The sequence below is a fragment of the Erythrolamprus reginae genome, chromosome 10 (genome assembly GCF_031021105.1).
Source record: "Erythrolamprus reginae isolate rEryReg1 chromosome 10, rEryReg1.hap1, whole genome shotgun sequence".
NCBI lineage: Eukaryota > Metazoa > Chordata > Lepidosauria > Squamata > Dipsadidae > Erythrolamprus > Erythrolamprus reginae.
Window position 1 is genome coordinate 1992928 of NC_091959.1, and position 16588 is coordinate 2009515.

Genomic DNA, 16588 nt, shown 5'->3' on the forward strand with positions numbered 1-16588 from the left:
ACCCACTAAAACCCTCATTGTGTATTGGACAAACAAACAAACAAACAAATAAATAAATAAATAGATATGGAGTAGGCGATGTTCCCAGCATCCTGGCCAACTTTGGTCCTTTTGTCTCTTTAAAGAAAGCCAATGCCAAGCATTCTGGCCATCTCCACCACCAAATATGAGACGTTTTAAGCACAGGTGTTGTTTATTTTATGCCACCAAAACATACCCTCCCTCCCTTCCTGGGTTCTAGGCTCGGAAGGGTCTTCCCGACAGGAGACAAAACACTGAGAACTTCTCAGATGCCTCAAAATAACACAAGAGGACAGAAGAGAACAAGATGGAGGTCAACCACCACTGGTGGAACAAAGCCAACTCTTTACTAAATATATTTGCACGCTGATGTTTTTCAAAACAGACATAAAAGCTCAGAAGGACTTGCCGGCTGGCTTTAAAAATAGCAGTAACAATTCAACTTTTATGAGGCAGACGAAGCAGCTTCGGACATAACAGAGATACAGAAGCTTTTGTTGAAAAATAAAAGGGCGACTCTTGTGCCGAGAGCTTTGGGGATATAGGTCAGTGATGGGGAACCTATGGCAGGGGTTCCACAGGTGACACATGGAGACATATCTGCTGGCACATGAGCCGTTGCCTTAGCTCACGTGCATGTGTGTGCCGGCCAGCTGATTTTTGGCTCACAAAAGGCTCCTGGAGGGCATTTTTGGCTTCCGGAGAGCCTCCGGAGGGATGGGGGAGAGCGTTTTTACCCTCCTCTGGCTCCAGGGAAGCCTTTGGAGCCTGGGGAGGGTGAAACACGAGCCTACAGGGCCCACCAGAAATTGGGAAGCAGGCCATTTCTGGCTTCCAGAGGGCCTCCAGGGGGTGGGAGAAGCTGTTTTTGCCCTCCCCAGGCATTGAATTATGGGTGTGGGCTCTTGTGCATACACCTGAAGAAAAAAAGGTTTGCCATCACTGATATAGGTAGTCCTCGCCTTATGGACCGGGATTCCTGTTGCTAAGCAATGCAGTTGTTAAGTGTTCTGTTGGACATGTTTGTCGTCATCATTAAATCGAATCACACGTTCATTATGAACACCTGGCGTTCCCCCATGACGTAACTTGTCAGAATCCCCCCAGGAAAGGCTCCCCAATGACCCCAGGGGGTGCCAAAGGCTCAAGTGTCAATGATGTGACCCTGGGACCTTGCTGCAATGGTCGTAACTGTGAGGACCGCTCAGGAGTCCCGTTTTTTGCAGCACCATCATAACTTGCTAAACGAGTGGACATAAGTCAAGGACTGCCTGCATCCTGCGTACAGTGAGTTCATCGATTGGAGATGATGCGACGTGTCCACACTGAATGGAAAACAACGCGATAAAAGAGAATATTTGTTGCTCAGGGTTGACAGGTGGGATCCTTGGTGCTCTCTGAGCTGGGGGGTTTTTCTCTCAGACGTCTCATCACCCAACTAGGTAACCTCATCAGCTCTAGGAGGAGGAGGAAGAGGAGGAGGAGGAGGAAGAGAAGGAAGATGGTGGGATCTTTAGTGCTGAGCTTGGTCTTTTTCTTACAGACATCTAATCACCAAATTAGGTAACATCATAGAAGGGAGAGGAGGAGAAGGAAGGAAGGAAGGAAGAAGAGAAAGAAAGAAAGAAAGAAAAAGAAAGAAAGAGAGAAAGAAGAGAAAGAAGAGAAAGAAAGAAGAGAAAGAGAAAGAAAGAAAGAAAAAGAAAGAAAGAAAGAAAGAAAGAAAAAGAAAGAAAGAAAAAAGAAAAAAGAAAGAAAGGAAAAAAAAGAAAGGGAAGGCTGAGTCAACCTGGAGCCGGTGGTGAGGAAGGAAGGAAGGAGGAAGGGTGGGAGGTATGGAGGGAAGGGGTGATTTTTCTCCCAGACATTGCATGACCCAACTAGGGAACAATATCAGTCCCACCCCAGCAACCAAACCTACGAGAGGACCAAGGACCGCTCCCTAACAGACTTTATACAACCCTGGCGACGTTTCTCCTTTCGTGACTGTTATGAAAGCCCTTGGTTCCATCGGGCCCTCTGGGCCAACGCAAGACCCCGACGGGCAGTCCAGCAGGGGCGGCTATTTTGACGACTTTGGTCTCCGGGCTACCCACAGGGCTCTTCTCTTGGGCCAGAGTCCGAGCTTGCCGCCGGCGTTGAACCCAGGGGCTACTTGAAGGCGTGATGCTACTGTCCGAAGAGTAGTCGGCTGACCGCTTGGAGGTCTCGGGGCTACTAGGGCTGAGAAAGGCTCTCCCGTCCTCCGCCAACGGAGACATCCTGGATGTTTTACGTAGGGAGGAAGGGCTGTTCCAGGGACTCGATCTCGGAGAGATGTTGGGGCTCAGGTGGTGGTTCGGGTAGGCCGAAGGTGTCAACCGGTTGGAGAAGCCGCTTCTCCTCGGCACGGGAGACGTTGGGTCACTCTCAGGGTCCGAGGAGCTGTTGGCCGACAAGTCTTCAGATACGTCTTGGAGTTCCTCCACCCTCCGGTTCATGGAACGGCTCTTGCTTGGATCCTTAGTGGAACCTTTGCCCTGGTTCTTCTCCTTGAGGGCCTTCTTCTTGGGGGGCTTCGTCCCGATGAGGATGACCTTCATGGCGGCTTTATCCAGCAGGACAAACGACTCATGAGCTTTGACGGCGGCTTCGACTTCTTCAAACTCAACGATGGCGCATTCTTGGGTTCCCACCGGGCTGTAACGGCCGCTGAACTTCTTGACGTCGGGCGGAAGGTCCCTCCCGGGTTTGAGGATCCGGACAGACAGGATGACACCGAAGCTGATGAAGGTCTTGAGGACATGCTCCATGACTTCCTCCCGGGCTTCTCCGTTCTCCTGTCCGTCATCCTGCAGAGGCTGTGGATCTTGAGTCGGGGAGATGTCGTAAACCAGAAGCATCCGACTGGGGAGGTTTTCGCTCGGGAACACGGGAACCGGGGCACTTCGGCGGACTTTACGACCATCTTCGTTCATCTCCAGGAGGTCGGAATATTTCAGGGCGTAAGCCGTGGTTCTCCAGTCCCGAGTCAGCTGTTTGATCTGATAAGAAAGAGGAGAGGATCTTGAGCAAAGGCCGGAATCACCCACGGATGCCACGGATGGGCATCGGAAAAGAACAGAAAGGCTGCAGAAAGAATCAACCACTTAATTAGAAACCTAGAAGATTGACGGCAGAAAAAGACCTCCCGGTCCATCTATTCTGTGACCTTATACTATTTCCTCTATTTTATCTTAGGATGGATCTATGTTCATCCCAGGCATGTTTATATTCAGTTCCTGTGGATTGACCAACCACATCTGCTGGAAGTTTGTTCCAAGGATCTACTACTCTTTCAGTAAAATAATATTTTCTCACGTGAGCGGGAGAAAAGTCTGGAGGACAGAAGGGAAAGGGGGGACATGAAACATTTAAATATGTCAAAGGGTTAAATAAGTTTCAGGAGGGAAGTGTTTTTAATAGGAAAGTGAACACAAGAACAAGGGGACACAATCTGAAGTTAGTTGGGAGAAAGATCAAAAGCAACATGAGAAAATATGATTTGACGGAAAGAGGAGTAGATGCTTGGAACAAACCTCCAGCAGACGTGGTTGGTAGATCCACAGTGACTGAATGTAAACATGCCTGGGATAAACATATATCCATCCTAAGATAAAATACAGGAAAGAGTATAAGGGCAGACTAGATGGACCAGGGGGTCTTTTTCTGCCGTCAATCTTCTAAGTTTCTAGGTTTCCATAAGAAAGGCATTCAAAGTGGGCTGGATTTAGATCTCTTGTGGGCCACGCAAGGATTCATGACTGATGACACATTTGACCCCCCTCCCTCCTACTCAGCCTGGTCCTCTCCGTGGGCTGGTCAGGCCACGTCTCTCCCCCAGGGCTTGCCTTTTTGAACGAGGTCAGCAACTTCACGCTGATGTACCCCATTTTGTTGCGCCGGATGTGCTTCAGGAGGAAAGCATCTTTTTCCAGGTTGTCGTCGGAGAAATAGTATTCTACCTGAGCCACCAGCTTCAGGATCAGGCCGTGTTCGGGGGGCTTCCAAGCCGGGGAGGAATCATCCCCGTCATTCTCGCTGTGGAAGGAGAGAAAGAGAGGATAAGGATTGCTGAGGAAAAGATCATAGAAACATAGACGATTGACAGCAGAAAAAGACCTTCTGGTCCATCTAGTCTGCCCTTACACTATTTCCTGTATTTTATCTTAGGATGGATCTATGTTTATCCCAGGCAGGTTTAAATTCAGTTACTGTGGATTCTTCCTTCCTTCCTTCTCTTCCTTCACTTTCCTTCCTTCCTTCTTTCCTTCCTTCATCCCTCCCTTCCTCATTCATAGAAATATAGAAACATAGAAGATGGATGGCAGAAAAAGACCTTCTGGTCCATCTAGTCTGCCCTTACACTATTTCCTGTATTTTATCTTAGGATGGATCTATGTTTATCCCAGGCAGGTTTAAATTCAGTTACTGTGGATTCTTCCTTCCTTCCTTCTCTTCCTTCACTTTCCTTCCTTCCTTCTTTCCTTCCTTCATCCCTCCCTTCCTCATTCATAGAAATATAGAAACATAGAAGATGGATGGCAGAAAAAGACCTCCTGGTCCATCTAGTCTGCCCTTATGCTATTTCCTGTATTTTATCTTAGGGTGGATCTATGTTTATCCCAGGCAGGTTTCAATTCAGCTACTGTGGATTGACCAACCACGTCTGCTGGAAGTTTGTTCCAAGGATCTACTACTCTTTCAATAAAATAATATTTTCTCATGTTGCTTCTGATCTTTCCCTCAACTAACTTCAGATTGTGTCCCCTTGTTCTTGTGTTCACTTTCCTATTAAAAACACTTCCCCCCTGGACCTTATTTAACCCTTTAACATATTTAAATGTTTTGATCATGTCCCCCTTTCCCTTCTGTTCCAGTGTTTTCCAACATTAGCAACTTGAAGATATCTGGACTTCAACTCCCAGAATTCTGGGAGTTGAAGTCCAAATATCTTCAAGTTGCTAAGGTTGGGAAACACTGTGGTCCAGACTAGACAGATGGAGTTCATGAAGTCTTTCCTGATACGTTTTATGCTTAAGACCTTCCACCATTTTTGTAGCCCGTCTTTGGACCCCTTCGATTTTGTCAATATCTTTTTGTAGGTGAGGTCTCCAGAATCGAACACTGGACAGATAAACAGCCCCACGTGGACACGTTCTCCATAACAACCGTAGAAAAGATTACATAACATGGAGTGGTTAAAATAAATATAAAACGCATGTGTGGTTTCCTTTTCCAAGAATCTGTTCCTTCGCACATTCCTCGAACGTTGTTCCATGTGCTCGGGGGAGTTTTTCTGGCGTGAAACTAGTCTGTCCGGTTGAGTTGGGCTTCCAGCTGTGAGCAGGAAAACAAATACACACACACACATCTGTAGGTCTTGGCCTATTCGGGTCTCTTCCCGTGTAAGATTGGTAGAATCAAACGTTCATATGCATACTACAAATATATATGTGTGTGTGTGTGTGTGTGTGTGTGTGTGTGTGTGTGTGTTTGTAGATTTTTACAGGTATATATTTGTAGATTGTTGTGAGTTCAAGTTTTTCCCCGTGTAATATTTTAAGTGTCTTTGCGACATTTTGGTGAAACCACATTCACCATCATCAGGCTGAAGTTATTGGCTTCCTGCTGCTTTGAATATTCAAAGTATTCATGGTTATTCAAAATAACCCTATTCAAAACACCACGAAGCCAATAACTTCAGCCTGATGATGGCGAATGTCATTTTGCCAAAACATTGCAAAGACACTCAAAATATTACACGGAGGAAAACCCGAACTCACAGCAATCTACACTCATGCCCTCATCACCTCGAGGTTCGACTACTGCAACGCTCTCTACATGGGGCTACCTTTGAAAAGTGTTCGGAAACTTCAGATCGTGCAGAATGCAGCTGCGAGAGCAATCATGGGCTTTCCCAAATATGCCCATGTCACACCAACACTCCGCAGTCTGCATTGGTTGCCGATCAATTTCCGGTCACAATTCAAAGTGTTGGTTATGACCTATAAAGCCCTTCATGGCATCGGACCAGAATATCTGCGGGACTGCCTTCTGCTGCACGAATCCCAGCGACCAGTTAGGTCCCACAGAGTGGGCCTTCTCCGGGTCCCGTCAACAAAACAATGTTGTTTGGTGGGCACCAGGGGAAAAGCCTTCTCTGAGGTGGCCCCGGTCCTCTGGAACCAACTCACCCCGGAGATTAGAATTGCCCCCACCCTCCTTGCCTTTTGTAAGCTCCTAAAAACCCACCTCTGCCGTCAGGCATGGGGGAATTGAGACATTCTTTCCCCCTAGGCCTTTACAATTTATGCATGGTATGTTTGTTTGTATGTATGTTTGGTTTTACAAATAAGGGTTTTTAAACTGTTTTAGTATGGGATTTACATGCTGTTTTGTACTACTGTTGTTAGCCGCCCCGAGTCTACGGAGAGGGGCGGCATACAAATCCAATATATAATAATAATAATAATAATAATAATAATAATAATAATAATAATATGTATGTATGTATGTATTTGTTTTCATAGATTTTCACAGGTGTAGGGCTTGGCATGTTTGGTCTTTTCCTGTGTAAGATTGATAGAATCTTGGTGACATTTCAACAAGGTCCCACTTGTCACCTTCAGGCTGGTGTTTTCGGCTTCGGGCTAGGGTGAACCAAGCGTGGCCCTAGCCCAAAGCCGAAAGCACCAGCCTGAAGATAACGAGTGGGGCCTCATCGAAATGTCGCCAAGATTCTATCAATCTTACACGGGAAAAGACGTCAAATATATATATTCCAAATAAACTTCACTCTAGACTCTGGGTATCCTGAGCTTCCAAATATTTTGGAAAAATCCCTGTATTTTGCACCGAATTAGTTCATCTTTCAAAAATAAATAAAAATAGGAGTGTGGCTAATAAGTGGGAATTTTGCAAAGGGACATCTTGACCTGGGAAGGAAAGGGAATTAAAGACGTAAACAACTAAAGGGCGGATCCTCCCTTTTCAGTCTTCAATTTACAACCTTCTATGATCGGCAAAGTCCACAAGGGAAAAAGCTGACTCACTTAACAAATGTTGGCAAGGAAGGGCATAGAATGAGGCCATTGACAACTGTCTCACTTACCAATGGAAAGTTTGATGTCAACTGTCAGTCGAGAACTATTTGTACGGTGGTTTACAATCCACACCCATGCCGACTGGGGGTTATGGCTGCTGTAGTCCAAGCAAAGCCTCTGGAAGCTAACGGGTCAACAGCAGCACATTGCTTACTTCACCAAGGTCAGAGAGAATTTCATTTATTATTTATTTATTTGGTTTATTTTATCAAGTACGTATTGGTGGTATACAAAGATATAATAATATTTATGTACATGATATTAGTAAGAGAGAAACCTTAGGACAGGGGACGGAAGGCACACTGGTGCACTTATGCACGCCCCTTACTGACCTCTTGGGAATCGGGAGAGGTCAACAGTGGACAGTCCAAGGGGGAAGTTTTTGGGGTTAGGTGATGATACTACAGAGTCTGGTAGTGAGTTCCATGCATCAACTACTCGGTTACTAAAGGCGTATTTCCTGCAATCGAGTTTGGAGCGGTTTATTTTAAGTTTTCATCTGTTGTGTGCTCTTGTGTTGCTGCGGTTGAGGCTGAAGTAGTTGTTGACACGAAGGACGTTGTAGCAGATGATTTTATGGGCTGTGCTTAGGTCGTGTTTAAGGCGACATAGTTCTAAACTTTCTAAACCTAGGATTGTTGTAAGTCTAGTTGCGTAAGGGATTCTGTTGCGAGTGGAGGAGTGGAGGGCTCTTCTGGTAAAGTATCTCTGGACATTTTCTAGAGTGTTTATGTCTGAAATGTGTTGTGGGTTCCAGACAGATGAGCTGTATTCAGGGATTGGTCTGGTGAATGTTTTGTATGCTCCGGTTAGTAGTGTGAGATTGCCGGCACAGAATCTATGTAGGATTAGGTGAACAACTCTTGAAGCCTTGAACTAACTCACTCTTAATAATAATAATAATAATAATAATTTATTAGATTTGTATGCCGCCCCTCTCCGAAGACTCGGGGCGGCTCACAACAACGATAAAAACAATATTACAATGGCACAAATCTAATATTAAGAATAACTAAAAACCTTATCATAATTAAAAACCAAACAGCACATACATACCAAACATAAATTATAATAAGCCTGGGGGAAAGGTGTCTCAAATCCCCCATACCTGGCGGTATAGGTGGGTCTTAAGTAGTTTGCGGAAGACAGGGAGGGTGGGAGCAGTTCTAATCTCCAGGGGGAGTTGATTCCAGAGGGCCGGGGCCGCCAGAGAGAAGGCTCTTCCCCTGGGGCCCGCCAGACGACATTGTTTAGTCGACGGGACCCAGAGAAGGCCAACTCTGTGGGACCTTATCGGCCGCTGGGATTGAAGTTAGTTAGTTCAAGGCTTCAAGAGTAGTTCACCTAATCCTACATAGATTCGTAACTCTTGAAGTTACGTTACTTCTCACACTTGCCTCCTTTTTAGGTGGGTTTAAACTCCCAGAATCCCCCCAGCCCTTAAATTGTCCAAGAATGAGAAATGCTGGCTGGGGAACCCACACGGTTTGGCTTAAAGGAGGGACCTGCTCCATCTCCCCCTCCCCAGAGAGAAATTCCAGAGCCGTCGCTGACTCAGCCAGACTCGAGCTGTGCCGAGAACCAGATGTGCGGCAGGGCAGCTGTGCTCCTCCCCAGCATCAGATTACAGAGGTGCCTCTGCCGCCGAAGGGCCTCCCACCCGCCCCCGGGTGCCAAGTCAGCAGGGAGAGCCCCTTCCCGGCAGGGCTGCCTCCACTCTGCTAAGAATAAGGGGTGGGAAGAAGACCCTCCTCCCCGGCTGCCTGCCCAGCATTGGGCCCAGGAGGGAGGGGAGGGCAGGGGGGGAAGAACGTTTGTTGCAACTTCCGCCTGCTTTTGCAACAGGCGAGCGAGCAACGTGGGCGGGCGGCTCGTGGCACAGGGGGCGCCCCCTCTTCCTTGGCTGCCCCTCCCCTGAAGAAAACACCCCCACCCCCCCATATCCTAGAAATGGCTGGGCTGGAAACACAAAGATGCGGAGCGAGGTGTCCTTCTGCCCGGAGGGGCCTGTGGGTTTCCTAAGAGCCGAGAAGCCCCCGTGTTTTCAGTCCCCATCCCAGCTGGTTCCACCCAATGGCAAGGGGCATTTTGGTACCTGGTGATGCCCACATCCAATAAAAGCTTGGAATATTTTGAGAGGGGGGGGAGAGGAAAGATAGAGAGACAGAGAGAGAGAGAGAGAGAGAAAAGAGAGAGGGAGAGAGATGATAGAAAGATGATAGATAGATTCATAGAAGAGAGGATAGATAGATAGAGAGAGAGAGAAGAGAAGAGAAGAGAGACAGAGAGATGATAGAAGAGATAGATGATAGATAGATTCATAGAAGAGAGGATAGATAGATAGATGGATGGATGGATGGATGGATAGATAGATAGATGAAAGATAGATAGAAGATAGATAGCTGAAAGATAAATAGATGAAAGATAGATAGATAGATAGATAGATAGATATGATAGATAGATAAATAAATAGATAGGTACGTGAAAGGCAGACATAGATAGATAGATAGATATAGATGGATGATAAATAGACAATAGATAAAGATAAATAGATGATAGATAGATAAAAAGATAAGTGAAAGACACATAGACAGACAGACAAATGGATGATAGGTAGGTAGTGAGTAGATAAGGTCAGACAGACACGATAGAGATAGATAAATCAACAGATAAATAGATGATAGATTAGATGATATATAGACATTGGGATGGATGGAGATAGACAGACACAGATGGGGTCAGGATGGGTGAAATGTCATTCTTTCCGAAGCTTTTATAACTTTGGTTGCTAGATGAATAGAGGACCACCTCTATATCAAGAACAGAGTATACACCTTTCTCCATGTAACCTGCTGAGCTATGAATGGGTGCAGGGGGGGTGCCCCCCCTTTTTAAAAAATGCACCCTCCGTTTAATTCCTGTGTGGTCTCTCTTCCAAACACTGATCTAGTTTGACCCAATCAAGCTTTCCAAAAGTCTCCCAGGAGGAAGCTGGAAGAACTAACTGCTGGGAAGCTTTCCACAAAAGGAAAAGGGCTTTTAATTAAAAAAAAGCCATTTAATCCAAGTTTGTTGGGTCTCTTCCAAGGGACCGACTAAGGGAGCCCCGTCTGATGGAGCTCTTCTCCCCCTTCCCATCCAGAAAGGATCTCCCTGCCGAGCTGGGAAACCCCCAGACCCAGGGCCTGGTGGAGGGGTTCCAGAGGGGACCACGAGGTGAGGAGCCAGCCCAGGAGGGTGTTTTGATTGGCACCCCCTTTTTCCTCCCCGCGGTCCCGCAGCCCGATTCTCGGTTTTTTGGGGCGGACTGCGAATTCAGGATCTCCCTCCTCTTTTTTTTGCAGTGGGGGAACTCTGGGGGGGGGGGGGGGCGTCTCCCCTTATTTCTGGCAGAAGAAAAGGAGACACTCTCCCTCCCTCCCCCTGGCAGCCGCAGGTTGGGGCAAAAAGAGACCAAAGCGCTAGTCCCTAAAGTCCCCCCTTACCTGGATTTGCTCCCGCCGAACCCGCCGTCGCCGCCCCGTCCGGATTCGTCCTCGCTGCAGCTCCCGCCGCCGCCCGGCTGGCTCGGCCAGCGCGGCTCGGCGTCCTCCGCTTCGGCCACCCGGATCTGGACCGGCGCCTCCATCCTCAGCCAGCCCAGCTTTTGCGCAGCGGCTCGTCCGGAGAACCCACCGATTGACCGGGCGGCGCCTCCGGCCAGCCAGCCTCCGTCGCGCTCCGCCTCCGGGGCCGGGCAGGGCGGGCGGGGAGCCGGGGACCCTCCCCGCCTCCTCCCCCGCCGCCTCCGCCGCGCATCAGCCCCGCCAGCCGGGGCCAGGAGGACGGGCGGCCCCCGGTTGCGCCTTTTGAACCGAGCGGAGCCCAGCCGCGCATCGCAGGGCGCGCTCCCGGGCTTCGTGGGAACGGACTTTCTCCAACCCGTGATCAGCATTTCCCTGCTTGTTTTATTTATTTTATTTAGGTCCCATAGAGTCGGCCTTCTCCTGCCGTCTGGCGGGACCTAGGAGAAGAGCCTTTTCTGTGGCGGCCCCGGGCCTCTGGAATCAGCTCCCCCCGGAGATTAGAACTGCCCCCACCCTACTTGCCTCTTGTAAGTTATTGAAAACTCATCTCTGTAGCCAGGCATGTGGAAACTGACATATCCCCCAACTATCTTGGTTTGTGTATGGTTTGAACGGATTGTGTGATTATTTTACTATAAGGGTTTTTAAATTGTTTTTTAAGTATTGGATTTGTAGACTGTTTATTGTTGTTGTGAGCCGCCCCAAGTCTTCAGAGAGGGGCGGCATACAAATCTAATTAACAACAACAACAACAACAACATCATCAACAACAACAACAACTATTATTATTATTATTATTATTATTATTATTATTATTATTATTATTATTATTATTATTATTACTTATTTATTGGATATCTATGCCGTCCCTCTCCGAAGACTCAGGTAGGAGATAGGAAACGGAACCTTGCAAATGGAGATTGAACTGTCCATGGGCTTCGTGCAAGCAAAGTCTCCATCCGTGCTTAGCATGTCTTACGAACCGGGCTAGGCAGGATCCAAACCCAGCTTTTGGGTGTGTCGTGGGACCCCATCAAAGAGGAACGGGGCCTTCTTTAGGCAAGGATGCTAAGTTAAATATGTATGTAAGTATAAAAATGTATAAAATATAAAAATATAAAATATAAAAATGTATCTTTTATTTTATGTACAGTGAGAGCAGATGCACCAAAGATAAATTCCTTGTGTGTCCAATCACACGGCCAATAAAGAATTCTATTCTATTTTCTTATTCTATTCTATACATCTCTACTCTACCCTATTATTCTATTCTATTCTATTCTATTCTATTCTACTCTATTCTATTACGTATTCTATTCTAGTCCATTCCATTCCACTCTGCTCTATTCAACTCTACTGTACTCTATATTCTATTCTTGAGAAAATGTCTCTTTTTCTTTTATGTCCACTGAGAGCCTATGCACCAAAGACAAATTCCTTGTGTGTCCAATCACACTTGGCCAATAAAGAATTCTGTTCTATCTGCCCATCATGTTGGTTTCTGCAGGCAACTCGATCCTACTGGTAGCAAAAGCAGGAGTAGGTTAATTCTCCCGCTTAGCAAACCAGGCTGGCGGGCCCCTGCACGGGCTCCTTGCTCTCCCGTTGCTCTCCCATTCGAATTGCAACCTGTTCCACCCAAGCCCAAGTCATTCTCTCGCTAACACCCCATCCCCATTGCAACTGAAACGTCCGGTTCATTTAGGGCGGCGTCTTGCGGGGAGGCAGTTCTCTTTTCCACCCTCACAGACCCTCCACTGAGGAAACCGAAGTGGCTATTATTTGCTTTGAGCCCACATCCCCTTTGCGCTCCCTCTCCTGGAAAGCGTCCCCGGAAGCGGGCGTTGCCACGGCGACTGCTGGGGCGGCTTCCGGGCGGCGCTAGCGGCCACTTCCGCGCTTTGTTGCGGCGGCGGCGGTGCTGAGGACGGTTGCCATGGTGCCCAGCAAATGCAGGCCCGCCGGGGTGGCGAGGCCGGGCCACACCGTCTCGGTAAGCGAGGGGGGGCCCGCGAAGGCGGGGGACTACAGGGCCAAAGGAGCGCAGCCGGGGCGTGGAGCATGGGGGCTGTAGTCCTCCCCGTGCTGGGGAAGGCCAGTGTGAGTGCGCCTCCTCCCTCCCTCCTCCTCCTGGCCGATTTTAAATAATAATGATAATAATGATAATGATAATGATAATAATAATAACAACAACAACAATAATTTCGCTTTTCACTATTTAAATTTGTTTATTTAAATTTTATCTGAATTACCTTTCGTTATTTTCATGGGTTTTTTAAATTGTAGTTTTTTTATTTTTATTTTTTTTAAATAAAAATATTTTTATTGAAATCATTTTAAAAAAACTTTAATTGATTTTCAACTTTTGATTTCAGTATTTTAATTGGGTGGGTTTGATTTTTAAGTTATTTTTAGAAATATTTTTATTTTTAACTATTTTTTAAATTTTTAATTATGTTTTTCCATTTGCATTTAAGATTTTAAGTTTTGTTTTATCTATCCATTCATTCATCCATCCTGTCTGTCTGTCTATCCTCTTTCTATATCTACTATCATGTATCATCTGTCTGTCTGCCTACCTACCTACCTATCTTCTATTATCTATCTATCTATCTATCTATCTATCTATCTATCTATCTATCTATCTATCTATCTATCTATCTATCTATCTATCTATCTATCTATCTATCTATCTATCTAATCTATCTATCTATCTATCTATCTATCTATCTATCTATCTATCTATCTATCTAATCTATCTATCTATCTATCTATCTATCTATCTATCTATCTATCATCTATCTATCTATCTATCTATCTATCTATCTATCTATCTATCTATCTATCTATCTAATCTATCTACCTATCTATCCATCCATCCATCCCTATCTATCTATCTATCTATCTATCTATCTATCTATCTATCTATCTATCTATCTAATCTATCTACCTATCTATCCATCCATCCATCCCTATCTATCTATCTATCTATCTATCTATCTATCTATCTAATCTATCTACCTATCTATCCATCCATCCATCCATCCATCCATCCATCCCTATCTATCTATCTATCTATCTATCTATCTATCTATCTATCTATCTATCTATCTATCTATCTATCTATCTATCTATCTATCTAATCTATCTACCTATCCATCCATCCATCCATCCATCCCTATCTATCTATCTATCTATCTATCTATCTATCTATCTATCTATCATATACCTACCTACCTACCTAATTTATATGCCACCCGAAGGACTCTGTGACGTACAATAAAATGTCATCATTAAAAACAATTAAATTTTTTAAATGTTTTGTTGTAAGTTTCTCTTCTCTGTTTGTTCATTTCATCCTATTGCTTTGTGTTTCCAACCCCCTCAAGTGTCACCCAGGTGAGACGGACAGCTATCTAAACATACCAAATACCTTTCTTTGAAAAATCTGAGGTTTTCCAAAGGCCACAAGAATGAAATACCCCCTGTTTCATGCATGCGCTATTTACCTCGAGCAAGGCTAAGATGAAATGCTCTGCTGCCTGTTCCCCCTTTTCCATGTGGGATCTTTGGAGGTGGTTAATTCTCTCTTCTTTTTCCACAGGCCAACAATTACGGAGTTCAGCTGGTTCTCCAAAGTACCTCGTCTGCAGAAAGAGCCAGAGCTGTGAGAGTTGAATTTTTATTATAAACATTTAGAGACACCCCCACCCCTCAGGTCCTGACTGAAGTTGTGTAGTGAATTTGGTGTTTTGTGATGTCTTCTGATGTGGGTGCGTAGATGTGTTGTTCTTTTGCTCTTTTTATGGTTATGCTTTTTGCATGCTTTGTGTTGTGGTGAGCACATTTTACAACTCCCAGGCACATCCGTTCCCGTGTTGGAATTAACAAAACTATCTTAAATAAAGAAGCAGTGATAAGGTTGAGTGGGAATGGTTTTGCAAAAACCCTTGGAAAACATCATCCCTTTGAGCCTTCGCGTGCCATAATTCAGGACATTCCTCTTAAGATCTTGCGTGTTTCATAACCTCGGTGTTTCCTGGGAGAACCCTTTTCATTTTTGGGTTTTCATAAGATGGATAATGCATTTTGGCTTCTGACATTTTCTATTGCAGCTGGAACTGAGATTGCACAAAGAGCAGCCTTATCTCCCCAGCCGATTCTTGCAGAATGACCTTGAAAAAACCCATCCTGGAAAACTAGGTATTTTGGGGAAAGTCGCTATCAAAATCAAGATTACTAGCAATTCAACAGCATATAAGACTGCAAAATCGTAAAACTCATAGCGAAATAGTCAGCCCTGATATTTTCGGAGGCTCTTATGCCCAGGACTCCTAAAGACACTTAAAATTTGATATTAATCTTTTCACGGTTGACAAATAATCCTCCTTTTTCTAGCAGATGGAAGATTAAGTCCTTTGTCACGGAGTAAAAAAGCCTGCATCCCCATCGCAGCTAACTTTATCGATATCCCTAATTTGGACATGAAGTACGGTCAGGCGTCTCTCGCGGTGTGTGGAGACGGCTCTTTTCCAAACGCTTTGAAGTACCGAGTTCAACAGGGCGGCCATACCGTCACCGCAAATGGCCCAGGTAATTCTGCAAATAGGCAGGGCTAACGCGGTGATGGTCCAAACTGGACGGGGGTTTCTAGGAAACAAAGCCCACAGAACGGGGGTGGGTTCTAACTTAACCTTCCCCACTGATCCGCATCGCAACAGAAGTACATGTTTTGCACGCGTGAGCGAGCAATGGCAAGAGCATTTAGACTTATATACCGCTTCACAGTGCTTTATAGCAGTGTTTCCCAACCTTGGCAACTTGAAGATATTTGGACTTCAACTCCCAGAATTCCCCAGCCAGCATTCACTGGCTGGGGAATTCTGGAAGTTGAAGTCCAAATATCTTCAAGTTGCCAAGGCTGGGAAACACTGCTTTATAGCCCTTCTCTAAGCAGTTTTACAGAGAGTCAGCATATATTGCCCCCAACAACCTGGGTCCTCCTTTGACCCGCCTCGGAAGGAGGGAAGGCTGAGTCAACCTTGAGCCTACTGAGATTCGATCTGCCAAACGACTGGCAGCCGGTGATCACCAGAAATGGCCCTTACTTTGCTCTACGTCCTCGCTAAATCTTTGCCCTTGCCTCCTTCCTAGGGCTGAGAGGAAGTGACTGGCTCAAGAATACCCACTTGGATTTGTTTAGTTTAGTTTAGTTTATTTAGATTTGTATGCCGCCCCTCTCCGAAGACTCGGGGCGGCTAACAACAATAAAAAACAATGTAACAAATCTAATATTAAAAAGCAATCTAAAAAACCCCAATTTAAGAGACCAAACATACCAACAAACATACCATGTATAAATTCTATAAGCCTCGGGGGAAGGGAGAAAAAAATTTCAATTCCCCCATGCCTGACGACAGAGGTGGGTTTTAAGGAGCTTGCGAAAGGCAAGGAGGGTGGGGGCAACTCTGATATCTGAGGGGAGCTGGTTCCAGAGGGCCGGGGCCGCCACAGAGAAGGCTCTTCTCCTGGGTCCCACCAAATGACATTGTTTAGTTGACGGGACCCGGAGAAGGCCCACTCTGTGGAACCTAACTGGTCGCTGGGATTCGTGCAGCAGAAGGCGGTCCCGGAGATATTCTGGCCAGATGCCATGAAGGGCTTTATAGGTCATAGCCAACACTTTGAATTGTGACCAGAAATTGATCGGCAACCAATGCAGACTGCGGAGTGTTGGTGTAACATGGGCATATTTAGAGAAGCCCATGACTGCTCTCGCAGCTGCATTCTGCACGATCTGTCCTTAAGGAGGGACTCGAACTCATGGTTCCCCACTTTCTGGCAGAGCAGGGCTTTGGCAGTGGAGTGGACTAGATG

The 16588-nt window shown here is 46.0% G+C and overlaps 3 protein-coding genes across 10 annotated transcripts in view; 2 read left to right on the forward strand and 1 right to left on the reverse strand.

The window, feature by feature from the left end:
• The window catches only part of MTMR10 (myotubularin related protein 10), a 780230-nt gene that overhangs the window by 479167 nt on the left and 284475 nt on the right, over nucleotides 1–16588 (forward strand). The window lies entirely within an intron of this gene.
• Nucleotides 330–10895, reverse strand: LARP6 (La ribonucleoprotein 6, translational regulator). 2 transcript variants are annotated; one of them, XM_070763233.1, is made up of 3 exons: nucleotides 10631–10895; nucleotides 3891–4080; nucleotides 330–3044 (listed from the first exon to the last, which is right to left on the reverse strand). In XM_070763233.1, the coding sequence occupies exons 1-3, from the start codon at nucleotides 10771–10773 to the stop codon at nucleotides 1974–1976; spliced, it is 1404 nt and encodes a 467-aa protein (XP_070619334.1). In that variant the 5' UTR covers nucleotides 10774–10895; the 3' UTR covers nucleotides 330–1973. The 2 variants fall into 2 exon arrangements, with proteins under 2 accessions (XP_070619334.1, XP_070619335.1); XM_070763234.1 differs by lacking the exon at nucleotides 10631–10895 and having other exon boundaries at nucleotides 3928–3992.
• The window catches only part of LRRC49 (leucine rich repeat containing 49), a 29963-nt gene continuing 25925 nt past the window's right edge, over nucleotides 12551–16588 (forward strand). For 2 of the 7 annotated variants that reach the window (XM_070763561.1, XM_070763559.1), the window contains exons 1-4: nucleotides 12577–12811; nucleotides 14316–14378; nucleotides 14827–14914; nucleotides 15110–15304. In XM_070763561.1, coding sequence (XP_070619662.1) covers nucleotides 12662–12811; nucleotides 14316–14378; nucleotides 14827–14914; nucleotides 15110–15304 — 496 coding nt within the window. In that variant the 5' untranslated portion in view covers nucleotides 12577–12661. Of the gene's footprint in view, nucleotides 12812–14315; nucleotides 14485–14826; nucleotides 14915–15109; nucleotides 15305–16588 lie in introns of those variants that run through there. The other 5 variants (XM_070763563.1, XM_070763562.1, XM_070763560.1 and 2 more) reach the window with 5 other exon arrangements.

Excerpts from the sequence above, each read along its gene's own strand:
- LARP6 (XM_070763233.1), bottom strand. The coding sequence starts at position 10,773 with ATGGAGGCGCCGGTCCAGATCCGGGTGGCCGAAGCGGAGGACGCCGAG. Across the intron at positions 4,081-10,630 it reads TTCGGCGGGAGCAAATCCAG|CGAGAATGACGGGGATGATT; the intron begins GTAAGGGGGGAC and ends CTCCTTCCACAG. Across the intron at positions 3,045-3,890 it reads TGCTGACCTCGTTCAAAAAG|ATCAAACAGCTGACTCGGGA; the intron begins GCAAGCCCTGGG and ends CTTTCTTATCAG.